This window comes from Passer montanus, unplaced genomic scaffold (genome assembly GCF_014805655.1).
Source record: "Passer montanus isolate IOZ18808 unplaced genomic scaffold, ASM1480565v1 scaffold1, whole genome shotgun sequence".
Lineage (NCBI taxonomy): Eukaryota > Metazoa > Chordata > Aves > Passeriformes > Passeridae > Passer > Passer montanus.
Genome location: NW_024356504.1, coordinates 11,169,584 through 11,182,755, shown reverse-complemented (window position 1 = coordinate 11,182,755; position 13,172 = coordinate 11,169,584). Strand labels below are relative to the sequence as shown.

The 13,172-nt window shown below is 38.2% G+C and overlaps 1 protein-coding gene across 3 annotated transcripts in view; it reads right to left on the bottom strand.

Moving 5' to 3' along the window:
- The window catches only part of FIGN (fidgetin, microtubule severing factor), a 102,857-nt gene extending 89,988 nt beyond the window's left edge, over positions 1–12,869 (bottom strand). The window contains exons 1-2 of one of the 3 annotated variants that reach the window (XM_039701477.1): positions 11,941–12,227; positions 10,999–11,168 (exon numbers count right to left, since the gene is read on the bottom strand). In XM_039701477.1, coding sequence (XP_039557411.1) covers positions 10,999–11,023 — 25 coding nt within the window. In that variant the 5' untranslated portion in view covers positions 11,024–11,168; positions 11,941–12,227. Of the gene's footprint in view, positions 1–10,998; positions 11,169–11,940; positions 12,228–12,853 lie in introns of those variants that run through there. The other 2 variants (XM_039701495.1, XM_039701486.1) reach the window with 2 other exon arrangements.
- Positions 12,870–13,172: the final 303 nt, after the last annotated feature.

Below are 13,172 nucleotides of genomic sequence, written 5' to 3'. Positions count from 1 at the left end.
CTGTGCCCAGGAGATGAGATCCAGGGAGCCTGGCACCCCAGGAGCATGTTAAGTGGGCACAAGTTTCTCCTCACTTTATGGTTAGTATTCTCTATAAGATCTGATTTAGAGAAGAAATAACTTATTATATCAGGGTGCTTATCTTTACAATAAACTACTACAGGTCACCTGGTAAAGGACACAACAGATATTAAAGTGATTATAGACTTCCTCTTAGTCAGAAAATAGAATTACATATGTGTTGGTAGTGATGTCAGTAAAACCATGCAGAATGGCAGTTTTCTGTGTTTTAGAAAACTGCTCACTATTTTTCTGTTGACTACATTTCAAATACAGAAGAGTTTCACAGTGGCAGGGCAAGACCAAGAGGCTGGGAATGAAGAGGGGGGTGCTGGGGGATGTGGGTAGGCAGAGAGAAGAGGACATAGAATGGCTTTGAAAAGCCAGGAAGGAGAGATTCTATTTCTCTGCAATGGGTTTGTATCAGCCAGGCTTAAATAATGGTATTGCAAATTAAGGCCCAGGGGAATTTGGAGCATACAAGTAAGCTTTTGTTCTCCAAACCCCAAAAGGTATGTGGGAGATTTGGGGGTTTCTTTCCATTTAAATGGCATATGTATTTCTAAACAATAAGTTAAACTTTTTTGCTCTTTTTATTGTACACCCTCGCTGATTCAGTACCTGTTAGGAAAGATACTATTCCCAACCAATGTAGCAACAACTCTTTCAAGTAACAATTATCTGTTACTGTACTTAGCACTTTCATTTACTTGCCTTCAGAACTTCTGAACAAGGAAGAAAGCAACAAATCTAATGTAATAAACCTCACAGGGAGTGGAGGAGGAGGACGGGAGGTGGGGGAAGCAACAGATCGAAAGGAGGATGCGGGTAAAAGTCATTTGAAGGGATGCAAGCTTTCCAGTGTAAACACAGAAGCTAATTAGTGTGTTGTGATTTTAAAACATATTCTGTTATCAGAAAGCAAAATAGAAATCTGTACTAAAAAAAAAAAATCTTCTGTAGTCTTTAAAGCAGGTGGACAAAAACGTAGGCACACACAGTCAATACACCTCCATTGCCCCCACCCTGAACACATGCACAGATACAAAATTGGGTTAGTTTTCTGTAAATAGGCTTCGCTTCTGTAAATATATCACAGGATTTTAGGTGTACGTTTCATACTGTAAGGTTTCTATATGAAACCAGTTTAATCTAAGTGCCTCTGATTATTATTAGAAACTCATTATTTGAGGACATCTATCTTTACAGTAACTATGCACCATTAAGGAGCACAATGCCCATAATTGTTTAAAAAAGCCATGAGGGGGAGGGGGAAGGGAGAAGGATCAGGAAGAGGGAGAAGATAACTAAGGAAGATTTTGCAATTAGAACAGCATCGTCTATTCTGCATTTTGTTCCTTGGAATATCTACACAGTAACAAATGGGTTAAAGTTTCCTCTGAGCAAAATCACAAATGAATCATTCCTTATACCTTTATTAATGCATGTATTTTTGTCCTGATGAATTTAAAATGTGTTTTTATAACCACCAAGAAAAATCAAAAGCTCTGTTTCTTCTATCATACAGCATTAGTAACTCAAGAGGGAGACTGGAACATTTAAGAAGTACAAATAAAGCTAATGCCTACCATTTTCTGGAGAAATTCCTTATAACACCTAGCTTTTGAAATTTGTTGCATACCTGCATATCCAAAGTCAATAGAAATTGCAGGGACTCAGTGCTTCTGATAACCAAGTACCCAAAAGTGGAAAGTTGAATTACACTTTCTGAGATGCAATACTATTTGTGATGTTATCTCGGCCACTCAGACCCTTCAAGCTCAAACTGCAGCTGTTGTAATGCTCTGAAACAGAGAGGAACAGTCACTTCAGCCAAAAAGGACTTGCCTGTCATGAATGAAAGTAGTGAATTCTACAATTTCTAAGCAGATGACTTCCTGGGGAAGTGGGGGTGGGATGGTGTTTGCTAGTTACTCAATAACAAAGCATCTTTCCTTAAGTAATGCTGAAAATTATCACTCCAAATAAATACTAGTGTCAATTTGTTATTCTGTACTGTATGGATAACATAACTGAATTATAACTGAGTATTTCTAACTAGCGAAAACTTTAAAAATGTCATGCATTAAGGCACTGTTTATTCACAGTCTCTATAAGCACACAATGAGATATATTTTGCCTTCAGCTCATAGTGAGATATATTTTACCTATATCTAACTTTAAAAAACAAAGGCTTCTGATATTTACTGAACCATGTGTTTCAACAAATATGTTCTCTGCATATTAAGGTGTGCCTTTGATATGACTGCCACACAAAGCTAGGGGCCGAATAATGACAAGTGCCTCCTTCCCCTTGCTAGGCAGGGCTTACTGACATTAATCTGAATAACATTGCTTGATGGGATGACCATGGTTACCCATCACGGTTCATGCTACCACTAAACTTTTTTAAACTGAAAGTGGAAAAATAAATCAGTGTTGTAGTATAAAGAATGCCTACACAGGACAGGAGTATGAAATACAATGAATGAAAGTCAAAGAACAAAATGAAAATCAATGATTAAGAAAGGTTAATTGCAGCATGAACAGTTTCCAAAATATACTTATTACTGCTTTTATTGAAGGCAAAGAGCAAGAAATAAAAAATTATAAGAAATTCTATGAACACATGAAAAATTATTATCTCTAAAATAAAATATCTGCTTATTTATTGTATGCTCAATACAGTACCACTATAGTTATGAAGGTAATATAAAGCCTTATGATATAAAGACCTAACATCAGTAAACACAAAACCACTTAATTTTGTAAATCAAGTGTTCATTTATTTGAATAGCTAATAAATTTATAGTTTTCTTCCATATTAAAAATAACGGAATGCTTATAGTTCAAATTTGATGATGTTGAAAGCCAACAGTTTGGGTTTCAACATCATCAGACTGAATGTAGATAACCAGTTCACAAATTATCACTGGTGACTTTTTTATATTTTTACAAAAAGCAACAGACTGTTTTAATTTTAATTTCTCTACTCTAATAATGCAGATGACCTAAGTATTAAACTTAAAAGATCTTCAGCAAACTCCATATGTATATTAAATAAAACAATTTCATAGAATGCAAAACAAATTAATAAAAACATTGTCCAAACTGAGTTTTCATATGGCCACATTGCATTGTTATTTTAGAGCTGCAAGGGAAAACAGAATTGTATCCACATACTAAGAGTGTATTTCTACAATACTGTATCTAGTCATGTGGTCCACAAATGCCAACAACAAGGGACTGAAAATAGGATCAATTCTTTTCTTTCTCAGAAACAATCTTGTAAGCATCTGAGTTCCCAAAGACATAAAAGAATAGTTACTTTTCTGAGATCTTTTGATATTGCTCTTCATGGTGGAGCTATCCACAAGTGATGGGAAAGATCTCTTTTGAAAGTAAATGGTGCTTCTTCAAATGTGTTCAGAAACATCTTTGCTGTTCCTTTCTCTGTTTCTCAAGTTTAACTTGAAAAGGATGCTTGATTTTTTAAAATTTGGTTTAGGTATCACAATGGGATATCTAATATCAGTCGGTGCTTGCAAACCTTATTCTTCCAGCATAGAATCTAGCTGTTTCTTTCTCTGTGTCAACACAGGAGGCTGAAGTAATCAGATAGGTCTAAAGAACACAGAGGATGTTAACCTGCACTTTTCTCAGAATCTGTGATGAGTAGGTTCATACTTTCAACATGACCACACTGAGCCACAAGGCATATAAATAGCTAGTTGCACCTAAAAGCACAGCTATCACAGCAGTTTGTACAGTAGGGCTATCAGTTCATAATATTTTGAATGTCAATATTGATACTATTGTCATGGATTAATAATTTCTGCATATCATTTTATCATTCCCATCTACCCTTTGCTGTTGTTCACCAATATAAAGTAATTTTTGGCTCTTCCTCTCACCATGTCTCCAGCAGACAAGCACACAAAATCAGTTGCACTGTCTAGGAATATCTTTGTAACACTACAGTTTTAAGTTTTATTAAGTGATAATTCAAGCTCACCGTATAAATGGTTTTTTTATTAATGACTTGCTTGTATGCTAGAATGGAGGAAACAAAAAGGGAAAAACATCTCAGACAAAAATAGAGATGTTATTTCCAACATACTAAAAGGCAAACTGCTATTATTCTAAATCAGGCAAAAAACCCCCAAAACATCTTAAATGAAAACATGAAGATAGATTCCTGCCACAAACCCCTGTGACCCACCAGGTTCAGCCCTTTCTCCCATCTCCTCTCAATATCCATTTACAAATTCCCTTCAGATTAATAGGAGTTATGCAAACATGCCTTCATGTGTCCCTTAAGCATTTTATCACACTGAAGAAGAGAAACAAAAACTTCAATTGTGACCTGTATCAGAAAATCATTCATTCAGATCCTGGTTAATTAGATGTGAGACCGCTATCTTAGTTCATGAAGTTTGACCACAGTATGCTCTTACTGCTAAAGTATTAATGCAAATAAGATACATATTACTCAAACAAATTTATCATCACCATTCTATAACTAGCATGGCAAATGCATACATTCTAAAATATCACACAAAATAAACTGTGGCATACATCTTCATGCGTTGAGCAATTCATCTACAGAAGGTGAGCCACATGCTTTAACAAAGAGTACAGAACAGATGAAAAGTAGAACACAGAAGGGTTAAAAACGGGCAACAGAAAGTCTGGGTAATACATGATTTCAAGGAATCTGGAACAAAAACGTACTTCACATCACCAAAATTTGTAATCATACCAAAATAATCTCAGCATTTTGTCCACATACCTTTCAGGGTATTTGAAATTTAACTAACAATATGCTAGCAGTAGCTTCACTATAAAAGAACTGAGAAAATAGTTTCTCAGTTACAGTTAAATAATGACTGGTAATTGCTATTTCAGTATTTCATGGCATATCAGACTACACACTTAATAGACTATTATAGAAAAAAAAAATAAAACTTAGCCAGTGGCATGACAGTCAGCTGTAGCTGCATTATTTTTAATTACAGCCAAGATACATGAAACTTTTCCCCTCTGCAAAAAAATGGTTTAAAGAACAAAGTTTTAGTCCATTATTCAAATAATGTATGGCTGTTCTTTCTATTGTATAAATACAATAGCTTTTGTAGTAAGGAGTGTTGCTTATATGATTAAAGAGATAGTTGAGTGTTATGATATGTTTGACAGGTACCGTTCCAAGCACTATCGGAACAGACACGCAATACTGTTATTAACATTCTGTGTGTGCCGATACCTCATAGCAACAGAGCTCGGCAAAACGAAAGCAGAGACTCCACATTTTCATCACTGCAGACATCTCCGTATGCCCTTAATCATTGGTGCTTTCTGCAGATTACACTTTTTTGTATTCATCCCATTCGCAGACTGACCTGTCAAAGCCCGATCTCTCCCCCAGTTTCTCAAGATTCTGGTAACCAAGACTGACCAGCTATTTTTCTTTCCATTTTCCTCTCACTTCTCACAGTGGGGCCAACCCCAACAGGTATTTAGAAGCAATAGTAGTGAAGTCCACTTGTGCTTAGTAGAGTGCTGCAAATTATCTTCCAAGAAACATAATATAATATATGCATTCTCTTTAACATGCCAATCAAGGGGATGACAGGTACAATTATTAAAGGTCTGAAAGACTTAGGTTTCCTTTGACCTCTATTACACCTCCAGTGTAGGATTCTCTGCTCCTTGAAGGGTAAGACTGTATGTGTCGAACCTACAGTAACATCTGGCAAGTGGTTGTCTCTGATTTTCTCTATTAGCTACTATCCTTTAAAGGAATACAGTTTAATCAGTCTCATTAAGGGAGATCTATATGTTGTTTTGATTGAAAGATTTCTTTTTTTTCTTTTTGCTTTTCTTTTCCTTTTTTTTTTTTTTGAAAAAATAAAAATTGAATGATCTTAAGGAATTTTCTTTATACTCGCATTTCTCACACACTCTATAAAAATATCATTGACATAGGGTGAAAAGGTCGCATACCTCACCGAAATGGAGCCAAGTACTCCCGTAAGGTTTTTCACCTGGAAAATATCCCTGTAACTAATTCTATGTATTGGATTTTTAAAAATTATTATTTTAGCAACAACAACAACAACAAAAAAAAAAACAAAAAACCAAACCAAAACAAAAAAAAACTCTGGGCCTTTTCCCAGCTGAGAGTTCCCTGAAGTCATCTTTCCCATAAGGAAGATAAGTTTTCACTTAGAGGATAGCATCTCTAGCAGCAAGATTTTAATACTCTGCAACAATATCAGGGATACGCAATCCTGAATTTACGACTCTTCAAATTGCTTTTATAGCTATACTATTCATTTCGGATCAGATGCTTATCTAAAATTCCATACATCCATAATATCTAATTTAAAACTGCTTCCAATGAGTCAAAGAACAGAACCAGAAAAAAAGAAAAAAAAAAAAAAAGACAAGCCACCACAACCAAAACAAACAAACAAGCCACCGTGGTCCAGATTCTGGGAACTGTAAATTATTTTATCTTTTTGCAGCTAAATATTTTTTACACCAGTTAAGGATTGGGCACAATGGGCACAATTCCACTTCAAACTTCACTTTTTTCACCTCCATAGTACTGCTTCTCATCTGCTCTGTCAGTAACACATGAGAATTTTCAATTAGCTTATTCCAAATTATTTTTACAGTTATTTTTATGTCTCATCAATAACTGAAAAGAAAAAAACATGCTGATTTATCAATTACTCAACCTTTATGGACATACAATATTCCTCAATACTTCAGAAAGGTTTGCAGAACAATTTCCTCCAATCATATGATCAATGAATCAATGTAAAACCCCAGTAATTAAATTTATCAACTTGGTATCAATACATCCAGCACTTTATGAAAGTATTGTGTGAAGTTTTTTCTGTTAACGGATATATTGATTGAGGGCAAAGAGCCAAATATTTCTATTATTAGATCTGGGGATGCAAGATCAAAACTCAGTCTGTCATAAACAACATACAAGTATTTCATATAGACAGATCTCATGCTGATTTTGTACCATTAAATCCACTCCTAACAAGCAGATAAGCCTATTAATTGATGATTAGGACTACAGAAAGATCAGTAATCATATTCAATGCTTCTTGTATTCATTCATTGAATAAACTTATTGACAGGAACCATACAGAATAATTCTCCTCTATGAATTATATTTTAAAAGTAAACTGAGCATCTAAACAACAGCAGATTCCAAACCTTGTTCATGCAGCAGAAAATAGCCTTATTAAATTTTGAAACTAAAGCTTTGTATTTTGAAAGAGATTCTCTCTCCATTGTATATAGCAGTTATTAATAGAGGTGAAAAATAAAGTCCAAAGACGACACATCTAATAAGAACCATAATAGAAACAAAACCATGAAAACAAAAACACCATCCAAGTGTTTTACAGTTCAATTTTTAAAGGGCTAGTACACAAACTATTCTGGAATATATTTTTAGTTTCTATCCCTTACTATATACACATAAGCAAGTAGGGAACAAAAGTTCATCAAGTGCCATTTTTCAATTATAAGAAATAAAAGTAGTAGGGCTTTTTATATCAAGAAAATAAACCACAAAAAAATGCTTGGCTATGCTTAACTATAAAAAAGCTTAAAGAACAGCTAATGACATAAGACTACTCATTTTTTCCCATGAACTGTATGATGAAAATATCAATAACAGTACAATCTTAATATTTGCAAAATGATGCTACAATAAGAAAACATTCCTGTACTTTCACAATGTTGCAATGAATAGAAACAATTTGAGCTAATAGTGAAGGTATCTTAATATGACGGGAGGAAATAACAACAAAACCTCCAAACCCACCAGATTCATGTAGGAGTCACATCCTGTTACAAACATCAAACAACAATGAGCCTTTATTACCATGCTATGATTCCTTCATTTCAAACATGATTAATTAGCAACTATAACACTCACCAAAACTCCCACCACGCTGCTGTTTGCTGCCTATTTTCAAATGGGTCTCTATCAAGTATTCATAAGCAGTGTTAGTCTCATTTACGACATTGAAGAAAAGAAGTCAAAGCATCCTGCTTTAAGGAAGATTTCACTCATACCCTAGCCAAAAAAATAAAAAGCACAGAAAAGAAAACAGAAACTCAACAACCAAACACCAAACCCTTGGTTTTTCAAAGGGATTCCTTTATAATCCAAACACAAACTTTATGTAAAATGAAAAACTTTTCAGTGAAGTTGCTAAACATTTTAGATGATTGAAAATAGAGAAAGATAAAACGTCAGTTTTAGACTTTGTTTTGGTCTCTATTTTTTTTTACTTGAAATCTCAGCTTTACATTCAATTTGAAATACACTGCTCCTGTTGAGAATGAAAGCATGGTTCATGTGCTAAAAATGGACAGAAAAAGAGAATGAGAAGGGGAAGAGACACTTAGCAGTACTCTTAACATGTTTTAAGTTGTGCTAACAGATATCTTCAAATGTATCTTACTTGCTATAAACATTACTTTGGCAGTAAAAGAAACTTTGTTTCACAGGGATGAGAAGTGGAAACTGAGATTACAAATAGAAGAAGAAACTAGACTGAGAGGAGAGGAAAAAAATTGCTTTCTTAAGCAGAACTCTATAAATACCATCAGAAAGACAACAAAAAAAGGTTCCATTTGGAAGCAACAGATGTATTCCTAAGCAAGAATATATCCCCGACGAAATAATGCAGAGAGTCATACAGACAGGATCTTTAGAAGCCTGAAAAGAAATTGCCTGTGTGGCAAAGCTAAAGTTTCCATGTGAAAATAAAAACAAGGCAGAAGATCCGATACCTCCTTAGTTTACCAGCTCTTATATCAGAGATATTTGATGATTTTGTCACGCCCAGAGCAGAGCAATTTCTAAGTGCAAATCAGTCCTACTCTCTCCAGCTTTCTCAATTTTATAAATTTGGCATCAAAAACATCAAAGCAGCTTCCACTTCGGACCTAACTTTTAGAGGATCAATGTGACAAGTCACTGCTTGATAGATGTTTCTCTTGATAAACGACTTGTTCAAAAGAGACATTGTAGCTTTCATTTCCTGACCACAACACACTTTTAATTTGCAACAGCAGAGCTGCTCGAGTGTGACTAGTTCCCACTTCCCAGTCTTTCAGGACTGTGGCACTGTCAGGCCACATGCATGGGCAAAACAAAAACTCAGAAAGAGATGAATTTGCAGAAAGAATTTTAGCAAAACTTTTCCTCAAACAGGAACCTGATTACATTTGATTTCTCCTAACAGTGGGCTCTTAAACTCCCCCTCCCAATCACTCTCAATCCTTAACATTTTAAGGGAAGCAAGGAAAGAGAAAAGTCATATTGAAAATATATACTTAAGCACCATAGAATATATATAGCTGCCTAATAGTATCATGTTTATTATACATACATATATTACTGCTACTATAATTATTATTATTATCTGGGAATTGCATTTAACAGTCCAAACCGTCCACACCATCCAATTTCAGCTCTCAGCATACTGTCCGATTCCCGATTTAAAATTTATAAATGTAATATCCTCCTCATCACAAGCAGCAGTCCAATCTGCTCTGAATATATATTACAGCTTTAACATCACAGAGGGAAATCTCCCATCTGGCAATCACATTTGCTCCAACAGCTCTAGGAAAAAAAAAAAAAAAAAAAAATGTTCCGCTCTCGCTTGCTTGCTCGTCTCCTTAAAACATTTCTCAGAGCAAATTATGTGCATCTAAAATAAACAGTTGCCTTATTGATCGTTCCAAAGTCAACAAGTTCTAAATGCAAAATGCAATCAGATCATTTCCATCATATATCACCTGGGATATGTTTAGCAATACAGTCACCTACAACACCAAAATAGGAGTGTACATTGTGCAACTGTCTCTCAATTTCTTTCTTGCATTCAGATATGTTATTACGAGAGATCATCAGCCACACACGGCAGACCTCCCCCTTATCCCAAACACACACACACACATGCACACGCTCTCTCTCTCCTAGGGTCTCTCTCCATCCTTATCTGTTACTATCACACACAATTAAAAGTGAACATACCCCCTTTTTGGTTGCACAAAACAGACTAATAGTCACTTTTGTTGTTACTTCCTTAGCCTTAACTGCATACCTAGAGGTGCATCTACTTCACCACAAGGAGCTCTATTGAAATTCCCCATGCTCCATTTTATCTGACTTTTTTGGAGGAAGGGGCAGCGTGGGGATCTGGAGAGTGACCATTAAAATAATGCCAGTTAAAGCACCTGATTATTTCATTCTGTTAAACATTGAGAGCAGAGCAGTGTGAACCAGACACTTGTAAACTGAGCATAAAATACTCCTTATTAAATCGTATTAAGCATTCGGCCACAACAGTAATTTTGTTTGTTTACATGCAAAACATTCCCTCACCCCACATCAGTTAGAATCTCTAGCAGCTGATTACGCTGAAAGTAAGAGAGGGAAAAGCAGCTGGAGTTTAAATACCTACTAAAAAAATATTAGTTTGCAAAAGGAAAAGATGCATTTTAGGCATGTATGTACGAGCACATAGATGTGTAGGTGTATATATTCATTGCTACACGTTTCTGCCCTCTCCACTCGCCGAGTTTTACTAATTTACATACCATTGGAGTTCAGTGGTGTGTATAGTGCACTGCTGGTAACATGCAACTTCAGGTTTTACAACTGAGATCAATACAATGGACAAAACTAGTGCCATAATCAAAGCAGAAACGATAAACAAATGATAGCAAGAGAAAAAAATGCTTATATATACACAAGAAAATATACTATTAAACATTAGGTATTTATTACAAAATATTTGCATGCAGAGTCCTCGGTGCGTTATCATGCTATTTAAATTTGTCTTTGCTATTTAGATGCAAAGGAAGTAGATCCCAAAACGGACATACCATAAACACTGGTGCTACTGATCATTTCTTGCTGGCAGCACAAAAAGCTGAATTGGATTTTTCACAAGCAGGAATTCCAAAGGTTGCTTTTCATTAAAGCCACTTTTCCTCTCAGCTATCAAATGTCACTGCCTTGAAACGTGGGCCCTTTCGTCAGGTATTCATTTAACCTACATGCATATAATTAAGTGGGAAAGCAACATCAACAAAAAGGGGATCTCAGATCACAAGAGAAGAAAGAAAGGGGGAAAAAAAGCACATGACCAGGAATGCAAGTCCATGTCAATTTCACTCACTCCCATTGAAACTAACAAGAGCTCCAGGGAGGATAGTAATAGGATCAGTGGATTGTATATACCATTAAATTATACATCTTTCTCTCCCTCCTGAGCCAACAATACGCCCACCACGCTGTACCCCCTCCAAGATGATGTGCTTACATTTTACTGCAACAGCTCCTCTGACATATTCGTGCCCCCCCCACCCCCCACCAGCCAAGACACAGCAATTTAAACCTAACTTTTGTTCTGCGAGATTCTTATTTGCACTTATTTGGTCAGAAGTTAGTTGCCTCAATGTCCAGACCTGCGTTACCTGCAGTTTATTATTTTCAAAGCAACTTAAAATTAAATCCAATTAAGAGGAGGAGGAGGAAGTGGGGAGAGAGCTTGCAATCGCGAACTCTTAATCTGCCTACTATTGTTGGCAATGATCAAGGAGGAAAAACCATGCACTGCGATTGTATATCTGTACTTTCCAGACTACGATCAGGCAAGCAGACCGGAGTGCTTAGTATCAGAAAACGACCGCAAATTAGGCAAAATATTTAGGGCACGAACAGGCAATTAATACGCGGCTGTGTCGGAGATCTTTAAGATTTAATAAAATTTAAAACGATGGTAGGGAGACTGGGGGGGGAGGGAAAAAAAAATATCCTCTTACCTGGAGATTTGGTACAAGAACCCGATAGGTTAGAGTAGCATCGATCCGATGTGTTTGCTGATGAATGGGGGCTCGGGTTAAGTGAAGGTGCCTATGATTTGAAATCATTCCAAGTTTTTGAAGGGAAGACTGACTGCAGCCTCTGCCATGTTGGAATTTCAAACCCAAAACAGCTGCTTTGCAAGGAGCCAGCATGCCAGCAGCTGGACGCCTGCGCAGAGCGCCGCCGAGCCAAATTCAAATCACTTTCACGCGAAGAGCCAAAGATCAGTTTTCAAAGGGGGAGCGGCGCGGGGGGCGGGGGCGCTCCGCGGTCCTGCGCGCCGGGGCCGCCGCTTCCCGCGGGGGCTGGCGGGGTGTCCGCGCCGCGGCTCCGCTCCCTCTCCCCGGGGCGGGGCGGGGCCGCGCGGCCCGGCCCCGCGCTGCTCCCGGGGAGCCCCGGCCGCTGCCCGCCGGAGCCCGGCTGCTAGCAGCCGCGGAGAGGCAATCCCGGTAGCCGGCAATGGCTGAGGGGCCCCGGCAGCCACACCTCCCTCTCCCCGCACTTCCCAGCCCGGCTCGGCGGGGGATGGCAGGGAGCCAGCTCAGCTACCCCGGCCCACAGCTGCCGGGGACTCCCCTTGCATCAGAGGGATTCCCCGGGGGGGCTGTTAGACGGGCTTTTCAGCCGCCTCGTGCTGCCAGGGAAGCCGTGCGGTGGCCAGGCGGCCGGCGCGGAGCGGGCCCTGCCTCTGGCACACGGGGCTCCGTGCGCCGGGGCTCCCCAGCACGCTGCTCTCCCCGCTCCATTCCGCACACCTCTGCGCGCCCGCTCCCCTGTCACCGCAGCTGTGCAAAGGGGAGTGAGAGCTTCCCACGAGACAGATCCACGTTCCTGGGCTTGCATCTGATGGGACTATCAGAGCATTTTTACCTTCTAACGGGGAAGAAGCCGCGCTGTCCGGATGCTGTTCCTGGGCTTTGGTTTAGAGTCCTGGAGTGGTTTCACTTCCTCTCTTCCTTGTCCTGCTGTAGAGCTAAGGATGGCTTCGGAGGGTTGTTTGTCCGTCCTGAATATAGAGGAGAATTATTAAATTTTCTTAGTAAAAATGAAAGATGTAGGCTCTGGAGGAGGCAGGGGAGACCAGTCCCAGGGGATTAGCATCTGGAGGAGTGGGAATAGGCTCGTTTCCCGTTTGTTTCCCTTTGCAGTAATATAGTAGGCCTAAATAAAACTCTGAACTAGTTGCCAG